The sequence below is a fragment of the Bufo gargarizans genome, chromosome 5, assembly GCF_014858855.1.
Source record: "Bufo gargarizans isolate SCDJY-AF-19 chromosome 5, ASM1485885v1, whole genome shotgun sequence".
Classification (NCBI taxonomy): Eukaryota; Metazoa; Chordata; class Amphibia; order Anura; family Bufonidae; genus Bufo; species Bufo gargarizans.
The window spans coordinates 335921256-335947144 of NC_058084.1; the positions used below are offsets into that span (position 1 = coordinate 335921256).

General features: G+C 42.7%; 1 protein-coding gene across 5 annotated transcripts in view; it reads left to right on the plus strand.

Annotated features, from left to right (window-relative positions):
* Positions 1-25889, plus strand: part of KIF13A (kinesin family member 13A) — a 178856-nt gene that overhangs the window by 34641 nt on the left and 118326 nt on the right. For all 5 annotated transcript variants that reach the window (XM_044295645.1, XM_044295648.1, XM_044295647.1 and 2 more), the window contains exon 3: positions 23554-23566. In XM_044295645.1, the coding sequence (XP_044151580.1) occupies positions 23554-23566 (13 nt within the window). The remainder of the gene's footprint in view (positions 1-23553; positions 23567-25889) is intronic.

Genomic DNA, 25889 nt, shown 5'->3' on the forward strand with positions numbered 1-25889 from the left:
ACTCTGAGGTATTCAGTATCTCAATCTCGCGTTTGTTGCTTTCTCATTGAGTTTGCTTCATGCAGGTCTTTCAGGTTTCACTGCTTTGTATTTGGCGGCTGAAAATTAACGGCAATAATTGGTTCAAGTTTGACTCAGCAAAGTTGTGGTTTCTTGACTCGACTTGTTTTCTGGCAGTCTTTTGTTCCTTTGAATGTTCTTTATTGTTGAGGAGTACACCGCATGCAGCGTGACTCACATGAAATTCGGAAAGTACAAAATATAGGCAACAGGTCATGGCTTGCTAAAAAGACTGAAATTGTCCAATGCTCATAAAGACAGTTTATGTAACGTGATCATCATTTTAGGCTACTTTCACATCTGCGTTTTTCCTTTTCCGGTTTTGAGATCCGGCAGAGAATCTCAAAACCAGAGGAAAAAGGTTCAGTTTTGTCACCATTCATTATCAATGGGGACAAAAATGAACAAACCTGAATGGAGTGCACCAGAATGCATTCTCTTCTGGTTTGTTACATTCCCATGCCAGACAAAAGCTGCAAGCATGAGAAATTGAACATGCTGGATCTGGCACTGAAACCATGTAAGTCAATGCTGCCGGTCTGAAAAAAAAAATGGATTCTGCATTAAAACGATTTAGTCAATTGGTGCCGGATCAGTTTTTTTTGGGACCGGCACCATTGACTTAGGCTACTTTCACACTCATGTTTTGGGTGGATCTGTCATGGATCTGCAAAAACGGATCCGTTGCAGCGGTTTTGTGTCTGGCATGGGGACGCAACAAACCAGCACGGAATACATTCTGGTGCATGTTCATTTTTTATATAATACAACTGGATCCATTTTGCTGTTTGAGATCCCAAAATCGGACAGCAAAAGTGCATGCATAAAAGTAGCCTAAATCTTCTTTATACACCCCTATTGCATGCTTCACAACATGACCCTTTGTCCCCCCCCTCCCCCGTACTCCATGCACTGGTGACCAGCTCGCTGTGCTCCCCCATATAGGGTAAAGATGGCTGGCCATTGTACAGTACAAGTACTTTCTACCTTGTATGTCAATCTATTTCCTCATAGATTGTAAGCTCTCGTGATCGGGACCCTCATTCCTATTTGAGTTTATGATTAGTTTGTTAGGCTACTTTCACATTAGCGTTTTTTGCGGATCCGTCATGGATCTGCAAAAACGCTTCTGTTACAATAATAGAACCTCATGCATCCGTCATAAACTGATCCGGTTGTAATATGTCTTCTATAGCCATGACGGATCCGTCTTGCACTCCATTGAAAGTCAATGGGAGACGGATCAGTTTTCTATTGTGTCAGAAAAAACGTATCCTTCCCCCTTGACTTACATTGTGTGTCAGAACGGATCAGTCTTGCTCCGCATCTCAGGGCTCAGCGCTATGGGGACGCAACCAAACGGAACAGAATTCATTTTTGTGCATTCCGTTTCGTTCAGTTTTGTCCCCATTGACAATGAAGGACAAAACTGAAGCGTTTTCTTCCGCTATTGAGATCCTATGACTGATCTCAATAGCGCAATTGAAAACGCTTATGTGAAAGCAGCCTTACTTGTGTTGTCTGATTTTGTTTGTACATCTCTCTTCTAATCATTGTACTGACGGCTATAAATCTTCCTAGGAAGAAAACTGCCAAAAGTTCCACCTGTTTCTATCTTCTACCTATGAACTCTGATATCTTGCTGAAGGCATGTAGGAGTCTGAGGACAAGCAGGTGTCTCCCCAGTTGTCAGAGCTGAGATTTACTCATCTGTGTCCTGCTTTAGTCACATTAGTCTGAATAGATTGTTTTATCACTCGCACAAATGCATTATTCTTATGCCTCTTGTACGTAATATATAGTGACTGTGTGTGAAATAATTGGGGGAGATTTATCAAACTGGTGTAAGTAGTACTGGCTTAGTTGCCCATAGCAACCAATCAGTTCCCTCCTTTCATTTTCCAAAGGAGCTGTTAAAAATGAAAGGTGGAATCTGATTGGTTGCTATGGGCAACTAGGCCAGTTCTACTTTACACTCGTTTGATAAATCTCCCCCATTGTCTTCTTAGCGTAACCATTTGTCTTCACTGCTCTGAATTTCTAGGTCATTAAAGGGAGTCTGTCAGCTGCAAAATCACCTTCAGACTAACCACAATGCCTGGCTACCTCCTTGTATTGCTTACATAGCTTTTGCTGCCAAATTTGATCCTGTAATCTGGAGAAATTCTTGTTTTAATCCATATGTAAATGGAAAATCAAGTGCACTGGGCCTAGTTGCTTGGTGCACTACAGCTCTGTCATTTCTGCCGCCCAGCACCTCAACATCTTGCTTGATTGACAGGGCCAGACTTCCCTTGTGTCATCACGTCTTGGCCCTGGAATCCCGCTCTTGCGCAGTTCAAACCTTGGTACCTGTGCAGAATAGACCAGCTCAATGGCCAGAACTGCTCTTGCTGTCTGACTTCTGCCATTATCAGCCATCCTATCTGGCTTTTTTTCTATTCTCCAGAGGGTTCTCCAACCCCCTCCTCTCAGGTTTTCCTGGCAGTCAATTAGAGTGAGAAAACCCTTCTTCGCCATGTGCGGAGACATTCTAGATGAAATCCTATGCCTGTAGTTTGAAAGATGATCTGGTATTATTGACTGAATGTTTACTGTCCGTTTTAGTAAAAAATTTAAATTGCCCATGAAATAACAATTCTGGAGCATATTTCTCATAATTCTGCGTTGTGCCGTTCCTCTGTTATTCCTCTCTAGTATGTATGTACATATTGACAACTGGGTGTTACCATTTTCCTTGTCTCTACACAGTCTGGATTTATCCACACCAATAGGTGTCAGACTTTATAAGGACACCCACCCCAACTAGTACCACCAAATTTATTGATATGTTTTTTGAGGAGTAACAGAGGAATGGCGCAGTGCAGATATATTAGAAAAGATGATCCAGAATTGTTAATGGGCAATGCAAGTATTTACTACGGTTGTCAGGAGAACTCGCGAATACAAAGAATTTTGGTAAGTGACATCAGTTATGGAAGAAGTCACCAACTGATCCTCCTTGGGTTTAATAGAAATCAATGTGGCCTGGGACATAACTGTGTACCCCCGAGAACCTCTTGACGGATTTAGTTCAAGTCTCTGACTACAATGTAGACTTTTTGTGGACATTCCACAAGATGCTGTCACTTATTTAGCATCTATGAACTATATTTCTAACCTAAATGCCAAGTTTAAAAGTGCATTGCCTTGTGAAACTTCCACAAGCCATATAAAAATGTCTGACTGAAGGACCTTCTCTTCGCCAATGGGATAGCACCTAAGAGATTCAGGTATTTAAAGTGTAACTGCCGTTTTATTTTTTATACCCTAATGGTATAGTACACCCTGCTGTATAAGTGCCTCTTTTCACAGAGCTGTCATGTGCAGCCGTCACCTTTTTGATCTAAACATGAGACGGGGAGAGCACTGGGAGGAGGAGCACAGCCTTGAGTGCCTGGGCTCGGGCAGAAAGTGTGGGGGGAGAGGGCTGTTTTAGATGCTGCTATCTCCCGAATGGTAGCATCTAGAAACATCCACTGGTCTTGTTTGAAAGCTGACATTCCAGGCTTTCATACAAGACCAGAATGACAGCTAATGTCCAAGCAACAGAGGAGAAATCACTGTTAGAAATAGAGTTGGGAATAATTGCAGGTAAAACCTGCTTTTACTTTCACTTTCAGCTGCATTCACTGCATCCCGATTTCTATCAGTGATATCTTCCCCTGTACTGAACGTATTGCTGACATTCTGGTATTGTCTGAAAGCTTGGAATGTCATATAATTCAGCTGGTACCAAACCAGAGATATGAGCAGTTAAAGCAGCCCCCCTCCCTGTCAGTGTGGAGGAGAACGAGGGAGCAGCTGCAGAGCTGACAGGCTTTAGAAGTTGAGGAAAATATATGGAAATGTGTGTGACATTATCATCAATATAGTGACCCACATAATAAAAATTACTTTATTTTTACCACAGTGAAGGCCATAAAAAATTCCACAAAATAATGTAAAAATTGCTGTTTTTTATCTTTCCCCCTAAAAATAAGTTATTTAATACACTATATATACCCCAAAATGGTTCCTAAAAAAACGTTTAATGTGACTATTAAGAGGCTAAAACAAATCCTTACTGATTTCATGTAATTTCAGGACTTGTCTCTGGTTAGTTGGATGGGAGTGGTAGTGGGGGAGGTTATCTGCATTCTGATTGGTCCTGCTACTTTATGTGAGGAGAGCAAGGGCTTATGGGGAGTGGAGGAAATACAGGATGGCTTCAAGGACAGGGCAAAGATCACTACAGGAAGTGCAGCAGAGGCCATCTTAGGAAGATGCTGAAATAGAGGCACAGAGAAATAGGGTTGCTAAGGGCTAAATACAGACATCAGAAAGGCAAAATTAACTTAAAAAATAAAGCTTAATGAATAATTACCTTCAGCATCACATATGTTAGGAATTTCATTTTTTGTAGTGAAATGGCAGTTACACTATAAAAAGAATGTGTCACAGATTTTTTTTTTTTTCTAGCCATTAAGACTTGATAGCAACACGTATCCTTTTTTCTAATGTTTTTTTTTTTCTTTCTGACCATGATTATGGGGGTGGCCACCTTGCCTGAGCTGTTGTTAACATCATTTGGAGATATGCTTTATCGCAGCCACCATAGGCCCTAGAGACACATCAGTCTAGAGGGGACTCCTTTACGTCTAAGAAAGAGTTTTCTAAGCATGCTCTGTGACCTGTTCCGTGGTCATTGTACAGGGGAGGAGTTGATAAGCTTTGACCATCACCCATTATGAATGGTGGATCCTGTCTTATCTTTATATAGGTGATAACTGTCATTGTAATCCTGGCTGTAGTAATAATGAGATGGCTGCAGTAAAGTGATCTGTACAAACCAAGAAGTGGCACCTACAGTGGCATTCAAAAGTTTGCCGCCCCTGGTCAAAATTACTGTTACTGCGAACAGTTAAGAAATTTGAAGATGTAATTATCTCCAACAGGCATAAAGTTAAAGATGAAACAAACTTTTCAACATTTTAAGCAATATCAGTGTATTATTTTGGTTTTCTAAAATTTGAGAGTGAAAAAGGAAAGGAGGACCTTGCAAAAGTCTGGGAACTCAAGGAGATTTGACCATGGTTTCAGACCTTAAATAGCCTGTTAGGGTTAAGGCTTGTTCAAAGTCCTCTTTAGGAAAGGCTAGGTGATGCAAATTTTAAAGCCCGACTCCTCATACATTGTCCTAAATAACAGCAGACATGGTTTCTTTTAAGCAGCTGCCTAACACTCTGAAAATGAAAATGGTTGAGGGCCACAAAGCAGGAGAAAGCTATAAGAATATAACAAAGCTTTTTCAGGTTGCCATTTCCTCTGTTTTAAATGTAATTAAGAAATTACAGTTAAGGCTACTTTTACACTAGCGTTTTGGCTTTCAGTTTCTGAGATCCGTCATGGGCTCTCAAAAGTGGTCTGAAACTGATTAGTTTTGCCCTAATACATTCTGAATGGAAAAGGATCCGCTCAGAATGCGTCAGTTTGCCTCCGTTCAGTCTCCATTCCACTATGGAGGTGGACTCCAAAACGCTGCCTGCAGCATTTTTCTGTCCGCCTGACGAAGCGAAGCCAAGCGGATCGGTCCAGGCACACAATATAAATCAATGGGGAGGGATCTGTTTTCTCTGACACAATTGAAAATGGATCCGTCCCCCATTTGACTTTCAATGGTATTCAAGACGTCATGGCTATAGAAGACATAATACAACCGGATCCGTTCATGACGGATGCATACGATTGTATTATTGTAACGGAAGCTAGTGTAAAAGTAGCCTAACAGGAACAGTGGAAGTCAAGAGAAAGTCCCGGAAGACCAGGAAAGGTTTCAGGGCCAGCTGCTCGTAGGATTGTTAGAAAGGTAAATTAGAATCCCCGTTTGAATGCAAAAGACCTTCAGGAAGATTTTGTAGACTCTGGAGTTGTGGTACATTTTTCTACTGTTCAGCGACAGGCTGCTGAATGCTGTTCACTAGCATGTCCGTTAGACTGAGTGTGTGATGGTTCAGTCTCCAACCTCTCTGTCTTCTCTCCTGAACAATCTTCTAAGTCAATTTATGACCAGTTAAACTTTGATGCGGTCATAAAATTTTGGAGGTAGAATCAAGATGAATCAGCAAAGTTTGGGAATTTGATTTCTGTAAATATATTTCACTTCTTTCATCTAGAGTGTGGCAGCCGAGCACTTGAGCCAATAACACTAAGGTACCACAAGTAAAAATCATTTGGGTTGTTAATAGATGATACAAGAATAGACAGAGAATGCTATCCCTGCCTTGGATTGGTAAGCGATGTGTCATACTTCATGGGAACAAGCCATTTTTCCGCATGGGTTCATGCTTTGTTCTAATCTCACTATAGGCTTCAGTGTGCTCATTCATACCATTAAGGAAACAATTGCTTTTCACTGATAATGGCTGTTTGGCATAGCCCATCCACCGTGTTTGTTTTGAAGGTAGTCCTCTATGGAAATGACAAAGATGTTCCTTGTATCTGACTAAGCACAGAAAAATCTATTTAAATAGCTATCATCCATCACATTAACTAGTTAGACTCCCGCGTCCTCCTAATAGCAATGAAAAGAAACATAATAGCTTTTTATGATATTTATTATCTATGCCAACTTCCCATGGTTTCTGATTGTGAATCAAGGGAGCTTCGCCGGGGTTCACATTCAAGTCTTCATTTGGGAATGGATCCCGGAGAGGGAAGAACGATTAAGGTATGCGCTATTCTGCTCCTTCCTCTGGAATCTGTTCTCAGTTTTCCCAGAAAAATAAAATATACTACAAGAGAAATATCCATAGCTGCATAATTCTCTGTTTTATTTTAAGACAAGTTAACCTAAAATGAAAAAAAATTCTTACAGAAACTAAAGACTATGGTTCATGCTCTAAAAAGTATTTAGACATTTTTATGTGTTGTTTGGTATCTGTTGCATAGCTGTACAGATAGGTTATTAATATCAGATTGATGGGGTACCCTGACAGATCTGCTGTTTGTAGTAGCCACCAGCCCTGGAAACATAGTCAGTCTCCGACCACAGTGTAATGGCCAGTCCACTGAGTGGTGTGGCTCAGATTCTATTTTCTTAAAAGAGGTACTTCAATTTAATGGAAAAAAAATAATACTAAATAGAAGAAAAGATGATAAAATAAGAAAACAGGTTTTACTTTTGTTGCTGCAGCTGTGTAGTCAAATGCTTGACTGCAGGGGTGATGTGTTAGTAAAATGCATGGAACCGCTGCATCCAATCGCTGTCCTCAGTAGTATACGGCACAATAGCACTGACGCTAGTGATTTGCTGCAGCAGTCAGGTGCAGTATACGGATATGTCACTGCTGCAGTCATGTAAACAAAGCCCAGTCTGGAGGCCTTTTGCAAAAAACAAGATGTTGTAGGTATAGGAAATGAGGGGAAGGAGCAGAGCAATGACATTAAGAGGACGGGCCACAAAAAGGGGAAAAGTGTGGCGGGTGCTAATGTGATCCCATGTGACCACCACTCTAAATATATTACCATATGTAGTCTGCAGCTACTAGGACTTTAAAGTTACCCATACACGCAGGGGTGCACCACCAATGAGGCCAGGTGAGGCGATAGCCTCAGGCAGCACCAGGTAGGGGCAAGAGGGGGCTGCAAAAGGGCCATGGGCAATGAACGTTTTCATTGTGGCAAAGGGGTTAGGTTAAGAAATTGGCATTGGGGGGCGCAGTTTTAGTTTTCGCCTCAGGCAGCAGAAAGGCTAGGAGCACCCTGCATACACGTTACATGAAAATTAGCTGAAACTATCAATTTTGGAAGGATTGGACGACTATTCGTGTGGGTTGTCGCAACACCAAATGTCGGAGGAAAGATGGATCAGATTTTGCCTCTGGAATTTTTGTGTGGATTCCATGCCAGAATTTTGGCCGTGGCCATATGTTATTCACCTCAAATTATTTTCAATGGGAAGCCATACTGCCGTTTGGGTGGCGGTTTAAAGCCCTGACCTTGCCATGTTCTTTCCTGATAAGGTGTCCAGACAGATGCCGCTGGAAGCCAGGGCAGTTTTGTGTTTGCAGTTTAACTCCATTCAGTGGGGCTAATCCACGAGAGGGTCCACAGCATTCAAAGTGAATAACTGAGGCAAAAATAAAGTTTGTTTCTTCTGTGGAATAGGCGGCGGATTTTACCTCTGCAAAATCTGCTCTGAACATGTATAGGGGCCTCCTGATAGAAGATGTTGGGGGAGAAAAGGATTGAGCTATTTAATTTCTATGTGCCCAATCCTTTTGTTCTCCTAGGAGATAAGCCACCGCTAGAGGCGTCTGGTATCGACGTATTCCACTCTCCCCATTCAGTACACATGCATGTTCAGCCTAGAAGAATCTACATACAGTTAGGCCCATATATATTTGGACACTGACATTTAGTTTTTTTTTTTTTTTTTTACCTGTTTTACTAAAACATATTCAAGTTCTAGTTATATAATGGACATAAAGTCCAGACTTTTAGCTTTCATTTGAGGGTATCCACATTAAAATTGGATGAAGGGTTTAACAGTTTCAGCTACTTTACATGTGGCAACCTGTCTTTAAAGGGAGAAAAAGTAATTGGACAATTGACTCAAAGGCTGTTTCATGGACAGGTGTGTGCAATTCCTTCATTATTTCATTCTCAATTAAGCACATAAAAGGCCTGGAGTTAATTTGATGTGTGGTGCTTGCATTTTGAAGATTTTGCTGAGAAGTAAACATACAGTCAAAGGAGCCAAAGCCAACCTTTATCTGCGAAAACAGAAAAAAAACATCTGAGAAATTGCTACACTATTAGGAGTGGCAAAATCTACAGTTTGGTACATCCTGAGAAAGAAAGGAAGCACTGGTGACCTGGACGCCCATGGAAGACAACTGTGTTGGATGATCGCAGAATAATTACCAAGGTAATCCTTTCACAACAGCCAACCAAGTGAACAACACTCTCCAGGATATAGGCTTATCAATATCTAAATCCACTATAAAGAGAAGACTGCATGAAAGTACATACAGAGGGTTCACTGTACGGTGCAAGCCACTCATAAGCCTCAAGAATAAGAAGGCTAGATTGGACATTGCTAAAAAACATCTTTAAAAACCAGCACACTTCTAGAAGAACATTCTTTGAACAGAGGAAACCGAGATCAACCTCTACCAGAATGATGGAAAGAAAAAGGTATGGCGATCCAAAGCACAGCACATCATCTGTGAAACACGGCGGAAGCAGTGTGATGGCTTGGGCATGCATGGTTGCCAGTGGTACTGGGTCCCTATTTTTTGTTGAGGATGGGACACAGGACAGAAGCAGCCGGATGAATTCTGGGGTTTTCAGAGACAAATGCTCAAATGCAGCCAAACTGATTGGTCGGCGTTTCATAATACAGATGGACAATGACCCAAAACATAAAGCCAAAGCAACCCAGGAGTTTACTAAAGCAAAGAACTGGAATATTCTAGAATGGCCAAGTCAGTCACCTGATCTGAACCCAATAGAGCATGCATTTCACTTGTTAAAGACTAAACTTCAGACAGAAAGGCCCACAAACAAACAGCAACTGAGAACCTCTGCAGTAAAGGCCTGGCAGAGCATTGAAAAGGAGGAAACACAGTGTCTGGTGATGTCCATGAGTTCAAGACTTCAGGCAGTCATTGCCAGCAAAGGGTTTTCAACCAAGTATTAGAAATTAACATTTTGTTTACAATTATTTAAGTTGTCCAATTACTTTTGAGCCCCTGAAATGAAACGAATGAGTTTCAAAAATGCTTTAGTTCCTCACATTTTTATGCAATCATTTTGTTCAACCCACTGAATTAAAGCTGAAAGTCTGAACTTCAACTTCAATTGCATCTGAATTGTTTTGTTCAAAATCCATTGTGGTAATGTACAGGACAAAAATTAGAAAAATATTGTCTCTTTCCAAATATATACAGACCTAACTATGCATGAAACAGACAGCTGTTGGCCAAATGAGTGAAGTGTAAGGCCGGCCTAAGTATGCACTTATCAGACCAGTCTGGCACTGGGAACTGGTGAAGAGGTTTAATAAGGTGATCTTGGCATAATGCTACGATGTGAGAGCTGACTAGCATCTTTTGATTTTCTTGCTCGTTGTATGTCTGACATCACTATCCTTCCCCACACCTTATTATTTTTGGGTTAGAGTTTTATTTCCCAGCAGATTTTTCCATTCTGGAATGTATTATGATGTCTCTTTTATAGAGATACTCCACCCAAGTTTGTTTTCATTCTCTTCAGCCTATTGTTCTGATTTCACTCATGAAAGCTTACATAGTGGATATCTAATCTTCGTCATTAATGTGTAGAGTGGGATTTGTATGAAAAGATCCATCAAATTTAAAGGGGTTTGTCCCATACATAATAAAATTTGCAGGACAACTGGAGATTTGAAAAGAGATAAAACATTCACTTTGTTTCCTCTAAGCTTCTGGTTCTGGCCAGACCAGAAGTGATATATATGCATGTTAAACCACTGCTGACCAGTCAACGGCCTTAGCAGAGACTTGTGCATGAACGGTGCATCACCCCTGGGTGTCCTACTGTCTCTATAGCTCACATACAATGTATCTCTATGGTAACAGTGTAGTCTGATACTGTATTCATACTCTCTTCAGTAATAAAATTATATTACTGAAAATACTTAGGCTACTTTCACACTTGCGTTCTGGGCTCCGCTTGTGAGTTCCGTTTGAAGGCTCTCACAAGCGTCCCTGAACTGATCCGTCCAGCCCTAATGCATTCTGAGTGGATACGGATCCGCTCAGAATGCATCAGTATGGCTCCGTCTGTCCTCCGCTCCGCTCAGCAGGCGGACACCTGAACGCTGCTTGCAGCGTTCGGGTGTCCGCCTGGCCGTGCGGAGGCAAACTGATCCGTCCAGATTTACAATGTAAGTCAATGGGGACGGATCCGTTTGAAGTTGACACAGTATGGCTCAATTTTCAAACGGATCCGTCCCCCATTGACTTTCAATGTAAAGTCAAAACGGATCCGTTTGCACTATCATGAACATCATGGTAATGCAAACGGATCCGTTCTGAACGAAGCCACCGTCTGCATTAATATGAGCGGATCCGTTCAGAACGGATCCGATCGAACGCTAGTGTGAAAGTAGCCTAAGTTGTAACTTTTATTATTTATCATGGCTTGTTTTGTCTAGAGAGCAATCATCGGGGAAAATAAAATGGCCACCGTCCTATTAGTACACACAAAACCCAATCACACAGCAGGACAAGTCACTTCACAACAGTGAGCTAAATAGCTGCCTCATCCTCATTTCTGCTCTGCTTGTCAGGCATTCTGATCCTCAGGAGACATGAAGTACAGAGAGGAGTTGGGGTGTGGATAATGAGCAGTAGCACTTCTATGCAGTCTCCATTACCACAGCCCAACATTACCACAGTGTCCTCTCATGAACTCCATTCCTACAGAGATTCAGCTGAAGATCGTATCCGCTATATTCATGATCATAATCCCTGATGAGCAGAGCAGAGAGAAGGATAAGGCAGCTCTTTACCTCAGTGTTGTGAAGTAGCTTGTGCTGCTGTGTGATTAGGACAGGATTTTGTGTACTAATAGGACAGTGGCCATTTTATTTTCCCTAATTATTGCTCCTCAGCCATTATATCTAATGAAATGTATTTTAGAATAGACTTATAATAAAGTACCGGTAATATTTAAGTATTTTCAGTAATTTTATTTTAATGAATTCCCAGAGAACCCCTTTAACAATGAACGATTGTTTTAGCCTACCAATGACAGAGCATTATCGTTTGAAAAGAAGCCAGCTTTGTTTAACATTTTCGTCCGATAGTCGAATGTAAGATCTGTCATTCAAAGAAAGGTCATTTGTGAACGAAAGAGCGTTCTTTGATAGAAGGTTCTCAGAAACTTTTTCCGCCCATTCCACGTTTCACTGAACGTGTATAGGCTGTTTGAACAAGTGTAACGGCCAATATAGACTAAAATAAGTATGGTCATGTATGTAAAAAGATCATTTACCAGATGATTATTTATTCAATTGCGGCTCAACCATCAACCAACATCTAATGTGTATGGACAGCTTTACTGCAATGTTGCTTCATTTTTCTCTTGAGGTTTAGTGGGACTAGTTTGTGAACGTGAACATTTGGAGAAGATCTGACCACTCTATGTAATTTTTTAGTGTTGCCATATTAATTTGTTAATGTTTCTGCACAAGTTGTCTCACCCTGATCTCTTGGTAGCTAGATTTGTATGCGTAGTTCTACCAACACAATAATGTTTTTGAAGAGCATGGCTCGAGTTGTGCTAAAAAGTTAGTGGTAATGATGATGACCTGTTGTTCAGCTCGGAATGTGTATTCCCCTTCTGGACCTCAGCCTGGCTGTAGAATTTGGATTTTTTTCACTGAGATTACACAATATTAGAAACACACATAAAGATGTGGTTTCTTTGATTATATTTATGTATGATATGAGACATTCCTACAATGTTGGATATGGCTGAAATATAAACGGCCCAATCTCATCCAGTTTATTATTGCCAGTTCAGATGTTTTTTTTTAAGTTGCTCAACCATCACCTTGAGCGTCAATATCTGGTTGTACGTGCTCGTCTTCAGTTTTGTATTGTAGGTATATGGGAAATTCAGGAGATATGTTATCATTGTTCATGGAATTGTTATTGTACTTTTAAAGTGGTTTTTCAAGACTTATATACTGATGACCTATACTCGATAGTATCTTTGTAGGGGTCCCACACTGGGACCCCTGCTGATCAGCTGTTTGAGAAGGCAACAGCGCTACGCTGCCTTCTTTCAGCTCACTAAGCACCGCGCTGTACATTGTATCACTTCAATGGGGCTAAGAGGCACTAAGGCCTTGTGACTGATGAACATAAGTCACAAGGCCTGGGTTAAGCGGCGAGAAGGCGGTGGTGTACTGCGAGCGCCGGTGCCTTCTCAAACAGCTGATTGACTGGGGTCCGAGTGTCAGAACTCCAGCAAGAAGATATTAATGAGCTGTACAAAGGATTTCTAATTAGTAGGGATGAGCAAATAGACTTTGGATGAAAGATCCGAAGTCGATTTGCATAACACTTTGTTCCAATACTGTACGGAGCAGGAGCTCTGTACAGTGTTAGAATGTATTGGCTCCGATAAATCAAAGTTATTACTTCGCAAAGTCTCGCTAGACTCATTTCTCATTTAGTTCTCATACCTGAGACATAATAGAAATTGGATCCGTCCCCCATTGACTTTCAATGGAGTTCATGAGGCATCCGTCTTGGCTATGTTAAAGATGATACAACCGGATCCGTTCAGATACAGATGGTTGTATTATCAGTAATGGAAGCGTTTTTGCTGTACCCTACAGGATCCAGCAAAAACACTAGTGTGAAAGTAGCCTAAAAAGACTTTTCCCGAACTTGAGTTCAGTTCCAAGGTACCACTTGGAACCGAACATGAGTTTAGAAAATGTTTTTTTACAGTACAACTTAATTTATGAAGTTAATATGCAAAGTGTCGCGAGACTTCACGAAGTAATAACTTCAGCTCATCGGAGCCAATACATTCTAATACTGTACGGAGCTCTTGCTCTGTACAGTATTGGAAAGAAGTTTTCTGCAAATTGACTTCAGATGTTTCATCCGATTCGCTCATCCCTAGTCATCAGTATATAAGTTTTGGAAAACCCCTTTAAAAGGGAATGTGTCATAAGAAAATGACCTATTGTTTAAATCACGTTTTTATGTTTAACATATTTTCGCACTGGCCACTAAGCCTAATAATAGACTCCACATCATTTTACTGCAGTAAAGGCTGTATCACAATGGCTGAAATTTCGGCCGATAATCTCTAAGGAGTGTTTGCGTGAACGCTCATTAGCGGTCATCATTTATCGGGCAATTCTTATTTTTAAGCATGCTTAAAAATCAGCGCTTACCGGCGACAAATCATGCTTTCTAATAGCAATCTGCCGTCCTCAAACCACTAGACAGTATGGGGACGAGCGATAGCATAGTGATCACTTCTCCCCATGCTGCAGAGGAAATCTCTGCATGTTATAACAGCAGTCTCCAGGTGATTGCTTGCGAGGGAACGCTTCCCTCCTTACCATTGCCTGCTGATCTACCTGTCTAATAGAGGCTTTATATATTATTCTGATCTTGTCTGTAATGATATCACCTCTGTGTTTAGATAAGACAGGATTCACAATAGGTGATTGTCAAAGCTTATCTATTCTTCCCTTGTACAATGACCTCTGCACAGGTCCAGAGAGCATGCCTCTCTCATAGAAGTCAATGAGGTCCCCTCCAGACCCTTTAATAAATACAAGTCTGACAGATTCACATAGCTACAGCACGAAATGTGACTTATTCATCAACATAAAATCTTAAAGAAGATGATGCAAAATGACAATGCTATCAGAAACAATGGGGGTTGTAAGACGAATGCAAGGGAAATAGGCCTCTACTACCTCCTGGTCCTTTGTAGACATGTAATCAGGAGGAGGTTTCTGTTGACCATAAGACACACCTAGATTTTAGAGGAGGAAAATGAGAAAAAAAAATATTTTTCATCACACCTTAAGTCAGAACCCCAATCTTCATCAGACCGCCAAATCAGACCGCCAATCCTCATCAGACCTCAGATCAGACATAAAAGAACTAACCTCTCCTGCACCTGACTGCAACGCCACTTGGGAGATCAAGCACGCTCTTCCTGCAGGGCTGCTCTGTGACCTGACGTTGTACAGTGTCAGATCATAGTACACAATGTCCTGATGCTGTATGCAGAGCTGGCAGAATACCAGGGAGCAGTGAGTAAAGCCACACCAGGAGCACTGTATTCACCCCTCCCCAGTCCTACTGTGTAATAATGAGCTCTTCAAAAATAGAAGTGGCCATTAGAATCCGCTTCATAAGAAGCACTGCCATTTTCCACCCATTTTTGAAGAAACAAAGTGTGTCTTATTGAGCGAAAAATATGGTACTTTCTGGTGCAGCTATATTGCATTAACATAACTGTCCATCCATTCTAATCCTGCTGAGAGATGTCTGTGAAGGTTCTCATTTATCCAGGTCATGGTATATATCTGTAAAGAATAAATCAAGGCAACTGGACGTACTGTAGATTTCTTGAAAACGTTTCACTCGTTCTTCCAACGAGCTTTCTCAACTCTGAGTGATTGTACAAAAATTCTGGGAATAAATATGTAACTGAATCCACATCTGGTAATTATACCCAGCATTGGGTCAAAGGTGTTGATTCCATTATCCTAATTGGAGTCAGTAGGTGATAAAGACTTCCCAGAAAAAGGTGTCAAGACAGCATTGTATGTGGCAGACAATAGATGTCTAATCCCCCCACCTCTATTCAAGCTTGGCTTCTTCATTTTTACGTAGATGGCCTCCTTCACGCCTTGTTTGTACCAATCGGCCTCCTTATCCAAAACACGTACTTGACTGTCTTCAAAGGTGTGACCTGTTCCTTTTAGATGTAAGTACACGGCTGAATCTTGACCAGAGGTACAAACGAGGTGTGAAGGAGGCCATCTACGTAAAAATGGAGAAGCCAAGCTTGAATAGAGGTGGGGGGTTTAAGACATCTATTGTCTGCCACATACAATGCTGTCTAGACACCTTTTTCTGGGAAGTCTTTATCACCTACTGACTCCAATTAGGATAATGGAATCAACACCTTTAACCCAATGCTGGGTATAATTACCAGATGTGGATTCAGTTACATATTTATTCCCAGAATTTTTGTACAATAACTCAGAATTGAGAAAGCTCGTTGGAAGAACGAGTGAAACGTTTTCAAGAAATCTACAGTACGTCCAGTTGCCTTGATTTATTCTTTACAGATATACTGCTGAGCGATGGCCTTTCTCTAGGACATGAACTTTGCATTGTAATCAGTTGTGATGTAAATCTAGGTTCACAGTGAAAGGATGATCTGCCATGTACAATTACCATCTTTAACGTCCCATTAATAGCAACTGGCTGCATCTGAATGGAGTACTCCACCTTGTAATACTTGCCCTGTGGATCAGTAAGTGAAACATCAATGGGGAGATAATTATGACAAACTACAAACGTAGCAGATTGTGCGCACGGATGTTTTCAGCACATAACAGCAGGTTACAGAGAATTGATTGACATGAAAATGTCTTGTTTTTTCTTTAAGGGCTTCGTCACACATGCTTTTTAGTTGTTAGTGCCTTTTTTATTTTGCACAGGTGTTTTTCTGAAATTTAGATTTTTTGAAGACCCATATGGCAACTTTTGGATAAACCGTCAGTGATTTTTATTCAGCCGGACATAATGGTATATAGTAAATTCAGGCAACGTTTCGGGCTATATCTAGCCCTTCATCAGGCCTTGTGTATAAGCACAGTCACTTTGACGCTGGCGCTGCATCCACATGATTGTGCTTATACACAAAGCCTGATGAAGGGCTACATATAGCCCGAAACATTGCCTGAATTTACTATATACCATTATGTCCGGCTAAATAAAAATCACTGACTATTTCACCTTCAATTTTGGAGTGCTGTCTAATTTTATACCTATATTGGAGCAAGTGTTCCTGAGGTGGAGCTGGGAACCAACCTAGGCGAGCACCCAGAGCAAACCAGTAAATAGATGTATGCTGTGATCATTTGTGGATAAACGCCACACAAAAATGTCATACTTTGAAAAAGAATACTGTTGTTCCCAAAAATGTTGTGTATGTAAACTTAAAAGGGTTTTCCGAGATTTAAATACTGATGACCTACCCAGGACCCCTGCCGATCAGTTGTTTCAGAAGACACCGGAGCTCCTGTGAGCGTTGCAACCTTCTCCGTTGTCACCAAGCACAGCGCCATACATTGTATAGTGGCTGTGCTTGGTATCGCAGCTCGGCTCTTTTCACTTCTATAGAGTTGAGCTATGCCCAGACCACGTGATTGATGAACGTGTTGTCACTTGGCCTACAGAAAGCAGCAAGAAGGCCGTGGCACTGCTGCCTTCTCGAACAGCTGATCGGTGGAAGTCCCTGGTGTCAGACCCCCACCAATCAGATGCTTATGACCTATCCAGAGAATAGGTCATTAGTGGTCAGAATCCGACCAAGGATAACATCTGCATGGAGTTTGTATGTTCTCCCCGTGTTTTGCGTAAGTTTCCTCCGGGTACTCTGGTTTCCTCCCACACTCCAAAGACATACTGATGGGGACCTTAGTTTGTGAGCCCCATTGGGGACAGTTGGATGATAATGTCTGTAAAGCGCTGTGGAATATAGTAGCGCTATATAAGTGCATAAAAAAAAAAAAAAATAGTATTCAAGTCTTGGAAAACCTCTTTAACAATATTTTACTGTAGACTAACATAACCTGGCCACAGCCTTGTATAATGTAAAAAACTGTTGCGCGTTGTGTGTTAACCCAGCCTCATTGCTTGTGCGTCGTGATGTGACAACCATAATGAATACATGTCACTCAACTGTGGCATCTTATATGGTCATCAGAAATTCTTACCACCTGTCAGAAAATGACAGGTACCTGTCGACGCAGAAATTTATGTTGGAGAGAGGGGTGAATGTAACATCATTTGTTTTTTTGGTAATTAGAGCGCTTGTCCAAGATTTTCAAGTATCTCAGACTACCCCTTTTAATTGTGGTTAGTAAGATCCCCTAAGAACGATGTTAAATCCCCTATGTTAAAAAATGTTTTTTTTTTCACGCCAAACCCTAGAATGGATCCTAAACACAGAAAATATAATAGAAACATTTAAACTTCTCTTTTTTGGATCCACTTCTTAAGGCTTAAAACAAGGCAAAATACTGACCAAATATTGAGTGTGAATGATCCTAAACTCTCCTTATTTACTGCTGCACCTATGTATGATAACTCCTAGAAATGCCCAGATGTCCAGTTGTGACCCTGTCCAGGACCAGAAAGTTAAAAACATAAAAAATACCAGTTAAGGCTACTTTCACATTAGCGTTGCTACAGTTTTTGTCTGGCCGCCTCTTGCCATGCTGCAGCGGCATCTCCCACCCATTCCCATTATAGTTAATGGGTCTGGAGTGGACTTCTGGCAGCACACATGGGCTAGCGTTAGTACGGATCCGGCACGCTGTTCCCCTGCCGGACCCTGCTGATGCTAATGTGAAACAAGCTTGAGCCATAAGCCATTGCTGAGAACCATCAGCCATGATTCCTCTCTGAGATGGTCCTGCACCATTGCCCAGTGGTGTCATCTCCTGCCTGTGACGCCTGTCTCTAGGTCTCGCCCAAACCTTTTTGAGCAATGCACGTACAGCCATTGCAGTAATGAATCATTAGGGCGTCTGAAGGACTCCCTAATGTATAATTACAGCGAGAAAGGAATTTCCTCTTTTGTGTCCAGGGTTTTGTCTTCTGCTATTACTTTCTCCAGTCTTCTTCTCTGGGCTGGTAAATATGGAATATTTATAAACTAATAAACCTGAAGTGGTTTAGGCTGTGAGTGGAGAAAAGAGGAAACTTTTCACCACTCTTGTTGCCTACAGAATGATCAGGTCTACACAGCACTACATCGTCACTGCTTCAAAAATCCACTTTTCTGGTGTTCATTGCCTCTTACGCTCATGTTCTTCCATGTTCCAACATCAAATGCAAACACTGGAAATGACCTTATGCAACTTCGGAGGCGGTCTGGCAGTCGCCCATGAACTTTAGAAATAGGTTTGTTGCAGTAAGTGCTTAGGATTTTTCCCAGTCCTTATTACATTCCGGTGATAGCCAAGAGCTGTGGAGACATACAGTGGAAACAGGCGAGGGTATGGAATGAAATTGTATGCTTGACCTACTCTTAACTTTCTATAAAGTCATCTATGAGCTGGGTATTACATACGCCTCCATATAGCCTTTCTCTTTACATCCTACATAAACCTAATGTAAACTGTAAGAAAATCATTGTCTGGCCTATTTGAAAGTCAAAAGAGAACATTGCACGGCTGTCTGATTTTCACATGTCATGGCCACCCCACCCAATGCTTTATTTAATTTGAAAGCCAATTAAGATCACAAGCTACAGGCAACTCTGATGTACTCGAAATACTGATCAATCCTGAGGAGTCTTTTCTGCTTGGTTTGTGGATTTTTTTGCAAGGGAATTAAACAAGTTAGGCGGAGGAGAAAGAGGAACATTAATGAGACACACACATCTATGTCTATGTATGCTCTCTAACATAAGAGATGTGTTGGGCTTGGCTTATAAACTGTCGGGAACTTGCCTAGCCATTTTCTTGTTGTCATGCTAATCGGCCAAGCCCTGGCTGATTGGCCCAGCATCCAGACTCACTGATAGATCAATCAGGTTCCTGTCTCCGTGTCCAATTCTAGAGCTAGATGGGAGATGCTTGTTATTGCCTGTGATTTTGTTCCTGGCCCCTGTGTGCTCAAAACAGGGCAGAATTTCTGTTGGACCTTCCTGTGTATTGACCTCAGCTTGTTTCTGTATTAACCCCTTGTCTATTGATTTAGGCTTTTACAGATTTTCCTGGCTTTTACTCCTTAGCTTGTTTCTGGTTTAACTCTTGGTCTGCTGTTTTGGCTTCTATTGACACTCCTGGCTCAGACTGCATTTTTTACTGTCCTGCTACTCCTTGGCATCTGTTAGGTCTGCTACCTGTGAGTTCTTATTTTCTGCTGTTTTAATGTGGAGATGTAATCTGGGCCCCTAGCAGCCAAGTCCAACTGGGCATGAGGGGTTCTCTGGTGAATTACCAGAGATAGCTTTAGATATAACTGGAGAGGTAAAGCAAGATTTAGCAGATTCAGAGTTTGCGCACCTCTGTTCCTTTATAGCCACTTTGTGACAGACCATGTGCTAACCACTGATACCTCCATTAAAGCCCAGTTGCCCACTGTCCAGTGTATGCCACCTTGTAAAATTGCACATGGATGAACAGATGTGAACACGCAGCTGTTCAGTGTTAAGGCAGGATTGGCTGATAATCTAAGGTGTATGTGGGGCTCCTAACTTTCTCCCGACAGATGATGTTGAGGATTAGAAGGATTAGATGCATTGCATTTTAAAGAGGTTGTCTCACCTGGAACTTTAGTGGTATATCGCTAAGAGGTGGGACCCGCATCTATCTCTAGAACAAAGCTCCCAAAGAGAACAAGAGCAGACCATGCATGCACGGCCACCCTCCATTTCAATAGGAGTGCTGAAAATTAGTTGAGTGCTGGCTTGCCTATATCCAGCTGTTCCATAGAAGTGAAAGGAGGGGTGGTCACACTTGCAAAGTGCGCTCTCTATTCATTTCTATGGGACTTCCGAAAATAGCAGAGAGCGTCCCATGTCTGTTTGGCGCCCCCATAGAAATGAATGGAGGGCGGCTGTGTATGTGCGGTGTGCTCTCCCGAGCTGTTCTAAGCATAGGTGCGGGTCCCCGATATGCGACCTAGAGATAGGTGTGCGTTCTAGTGATATGCCACCAATGTTCCAGGTGAGACAACCCCTGATTCCTGATCCTTTTGTTCTTCTGGGAAATAAGCCAGAGGTCTGGCAGTGGCTTTCTTCCCGTAGAAAGCACATGAAGATGTATGGCTTTGTTATTTTTCCTATATAATTTGAGTCTTAATTAAATACTGAATATAACAATAACACAGATGGATGTCTAGATGTTTTCCAATGTATACTGCTAATGGTAGACTATCATGTATGCTACAGTATAGGCATACAGTGGCACAACTTACTCATAGGACTCTTTTGTAAAAAAAAAAAAAGTATGTCAAGAGGTTTTTCTGGGATTTTTAAACTCTGTCACGTGGCCTAGGTGCAGCTCAATCACATTGAAGTGAATGGAGCTGAGCTGGAGCTGAGCTGCGATAGCAAGGACATCTACTGTACAATGTACGGGGCTGTGCTTGGTGAGCCAAGAGAAGGCCGCAGCGCCAATGCCTTCTCAAACAGTTGATCTGCAGGGGTCCTGGGTGGCAGACCCCCCAAAAAAAATCCCAGAAAAAAAAACCTTTAAGTTTCTGCATGGAATAGCACAGTACATTACACTATTTCAAATCAGGAATAGAAAAATAATAATATTGCACGCTGGTCTAGTGTGTGCCAAAAGCACACCCCATACATACATCTGGTGAATAGGGCCCTATGGATACATTTTTTAGGGATTCCTACTGTATACAGTCCTATGGATATGGGAGCATTCCTACTGCATTCCCTGAATTGAGTTGACATAGTGTGAACAAACCCTTAGTAGCTGTTAGTTGACCAAATATGCATGTTATCTTTTTGTGAATGCGGAGCAGTTGCTAGACACTTCTTTCTGACACCACTTATTTCCGGACAACGTAATAGGATTGTGAAATTAAAAGTCAACAAGTCCAAGCCATCTTGGCTCTGGATGCAGATGTTGCCAGACTCCATTATCATTCGATAAGATCCTAGAGAAATCACTGGGGTCTGCCAACAAAAATGTAATGTTGGTTGCTCCATACATTGTGGTGTATGACCACATGAAAACCAAATGAATTTCCTCCATTATTTTAAGGCACGGGTGTCAAACACAAAGCCCGCGGGCCGAATCCGGCCCGCCAGACCTCGTCATGTGGCCCGCGTAGCCGCCGCCGGCCGCCAGCCTTCACCTTTTATTATCACTTCCTGCAGGCGGCTCCCGCTCCTCCCGGCTCCTGTATCGGGTGTATCGCATAAGGAGCGCTGTGTATTACCGGTACTTACAACTACAAGCGCTCGCCGAGAGGAGGGAGGAGGCAGGCTGGAAGGATGGGCGCTGGCAGTGTGAGTCATACGTCATGCGCCTGCGCCGCCCACTTTATGAATGAAGCAGGCGGCGTGGGCGCATGACGTATGACTCACGCTGCCAGCGCCTGTCCTCCCGGCCTGCCGCCTCCCTCCTCTCGGCGAGCGCTTGTAGTTGTAAGTACCGGTAATACACAGCGCTCCTTATGCGATTATATACATACGGTAACCATTAACTATTAGAGATACGATTATACAGTGAGCGGGGCCCGTGTAGTAGAATAGTCACTGCACGGGCCCCGCTGTCATTATAAAAGCAGATGCCGGCCCCTAGCCCGTGTATTGAGGGTCATTCACTACAGGGACACTTATGGAGGGGATCTGTGGATGACACATAGCATAAGATGCTATATATGTGTCATCCACAGATCCCCCCATAACTGTCATACACAGATCCCCCATAAGTGTCACCACAGATCCCCCATAAGTGTCACCCACAGATCCCCCATAAGTGTCACCCACAGATCCCCCATAAGTGTCACCCACAGATCCCCCATAAGTGTCACCCACAGATCCCCCATAAGTGTCACCCACAGATCCCCCATAAGTGTCACCCACAGATCCCCCATAAGTGTCACCCACAGATCCCCCATAAGTGTCACCCACAGATCCCCCATAAGTGTCACCCACAGATCCCCCATAAGTGTCACCCACAGATCCCCCATAAGTGTCACCCACAGATCCCCCATAAGTGTCACCCACAGATCCCCCATAAGTGTCACCCACAGATCCCCCATAAGTGTCACCCACAGATCCCCCATAAGTGTCACCCACAGATCCCCCATAAGTGTCACCCACAGATCCCCCATAAGTGTCACCCACAGATCCCCCATAAGTGTCACCCACAGATCCCCCATAAGTGTCACCCACAGATCCCCCATAAGTGTCACCCACAGATCCCCCATAAGTGTCACCCACAGATCCCCCATAAGTGTCACCCACAGATCCCCCATAAGTGTCACCCACAGATCCCCCATAAGTGTCACCCACAGATCCCCCATAAGTGTCACCCACAGATCCCCCATAACAGTGCGTCACCCACAGATCCCCCATGTGCGTCACCCACAGATCCCCCATGTGCGTCACCCACAGATCCCCCATAACAGTGCCACCCACAGATCCCCCATAACAGTGCCACCCACAGATCCCCCATAACAGTGCCACCCACAGACCACAATTAGTTCAAAACCCACCAAAACGGTAATAATTGAATGCAGTGACAATAATTTATGATCATAAAGAGTGGACACATAGTGCTACAGATACAACCGGCCCTTTGAGGGTGACCAAACTGCTGATGCGGCCCCCGATGAATTTGAGTTTGACACCCCTGTTTTAAGGTATCATTAGTCAGGCGAGGCAATTCTCGAGAGTGAAGTAGTCATTGCTTTCTAAGGTTTTATATTTGGTAGCTTTAAGTAGTTCTTCTGTTGCCTAGCTTTCTTGATGGTTGCTGCCGTGATATAACGGGCTCCTAAAGTCTGCAGTGTTTTCTGCATCCTGACTAGGATTATTCATGACTAAAGAGCCTTATTTAAACTCTGTACTAATTTTGCACTTTTTTTTGTCTTTTTCTCTCTTGTTTCTGATGGACCATCCAATCTTCTTTTACTGTGGATTCGTTACTCTCTCTAGAAAACCACCAAAGGTAAGTTTTTTTTTTTCTTATGGGTTATCTATTACATTTAAAGGGGTTGTTCAACATTACTTCAGACCTCACAGAGTGGCCGACACGTGGTTGTGATCATACTTACCTGGTCTCTGCTGCTGGGTTCAGTCTCAGTCAGTCCATGGCTGTCTCTTGCATCTCCTTGGTGCACTGATATCAACATCCTGTAACGGGAGGCATGTGACCGCTGCAGCCAGTAGCTGGCCGGAGTGTTGACCTGCTCCTCTTGCATCCTGTAACCATTTGTTGTGATGCAAGGGGAGAAGGTTACCTCTGCAGGGATTCAATGGCAGCCATATTGGTTGTCACAAAGACTTCCTAGAACCGCTCCTTAACTTTGTGTCTGAGACCATACAGCTAGGGCTATACCATTAATGCAAGTTCTCTCAGACTATGGAAAGTACGGAGATGTCAAATTCATTGCCTCTGGCAACCAGGATCTCCCACTGTTTCATGACGTTTGTGGAAACCATCATTTGCCACACCAGCGATGAGTAGTCTATAGTGACATCACTGTGGTGGACATTGGTTGGCCAACTTGACCACTATTTTCACTTTATGTGATGCAGAGATGGGTCACTCACCTTTGCTTGTGATTCTGTAGAAGCCAATTCTTTGGAATTGGAGAAGCCCTTAAATTGGGTCATCTGGTGACATATAGCCTTTAATAAAGCTGTGTGTCAAAGCATATTGTGGTCTCCTGCTACCTACTGTACCCCTTGCTGCTTTGACCAAGGGCTCAATGTACAGAACATTATAAACCTTGACATTTTAAAGTGGCCATTTGATATAAATGTTTGGCACAAGACATTAAAGTCTACATTTCTATATGTATTTTATGCTGTGACCCACTGTGAAATATTTCTTCCATTAGAAAGTTGGTTTTCTTTTGTACTGGAAAATTACTGACGTAATAGACGTGGTTTGTGCTAGATATGTTTTGTCTGCTGTAAAGCCGTCCGTAGATGTAATGGTAATTATTAATGACCCCACCATGAAACATGATTGTAATAAATGTGAATTTCCTAAGCAATGGGTCTAGAGCTAAGGCTGTGTTCAAGCCCTATTTGGCTATACATTTGGTGCATGAGTAATAGGCCAAATATTAGCCCACCATATGAACCTGTATGTTATAGCTAGACTCCCATTTCATAAAAATGTTTTCCATATGGGCTATCAATTTTTTAACCGTTAAAAGGTTATGCCAACAGAAACCAGACAGACTTATGCCAAAATGACACTCCTCTAATATATTTCCAACCTATTAATACACTATGGGGCAGATTTACCAAGATCTGTGTTCATACGTCGGTCTTAGTATAAGATCCGCCGGCGTAGGATGCAACAAATTTATCAAGAGTCTCACGTCTTTTAATAATGTTTCCGCATCTCAGGAGACCTTGGGAGTTGGTGTAGATTTTTCGTAAGTTTTCTGGTACAAAGACACTGGCAGACATACACACTCAAAGCTATGTGAACACGGCCTGTTAATCAGCTATTTGAAGAGGCCTCAACGCTTCAGTGAGCATCGTAGCTTACAAAGCACAGTGCCGTCCATTGGATAGCGGCCGTGCTTAGCATTGCAACTCAACCCCATTCACTTGCATGCGACTGTGCAACGCCTGGGCTATGTGCCCAGTAAACATGATGTCACCAGAGCGCCACTGCTTCTCCAAAGAGCTGTTCAGCATTAGTGCCAGCAGTTTGAAGCCCACCCATCAGATTCTGATTACCTATCTGGTCAGAAACCCCCTTTAAAGGTTTTCTGTCACCAGAATTAACCCTATTGAACTGTGATGTGTTAATCTCAGCAGACCCCAACTAGCCTATTCTTATACTTATGGATGCGCCCATTACTGCAAAATTGTAACTTTGATGCAAATTAGCCTCTAGGACAGGGATGTCAAACTCGTGGCCCTCCAGCTGTTGCAAAACTACAACTCCCATCATGCCTGGGCATACTACAGCTATCAGGGAATGATGGGAGTTGTAGTTTTGCAACATCTGGAGGGCCATGAGTTTGACATCCATGCTCTAGGAGCAGGGGGGGGGGGGGGTGGGGGGGGTGGGGGGGTGTTGCTTCTAGAGGCTCCATTCTCCCACCTCAAGTCACGAACTGCCGTCCTTGATTGACAGGGCCAGCGTTCGTCTCCTCCTGCCGGCCCTGTGTGGTGGATAAATCTTGCACCTGCGCAGTGCCGTTTACCCAGCACACAGGGACGGCAGGAGGAGACTAACGCTGCCTGGCCCTGTCAATCAAGGACGGCAGGACGAGACATGAGGTGGGAGAACGGAGCCTCTA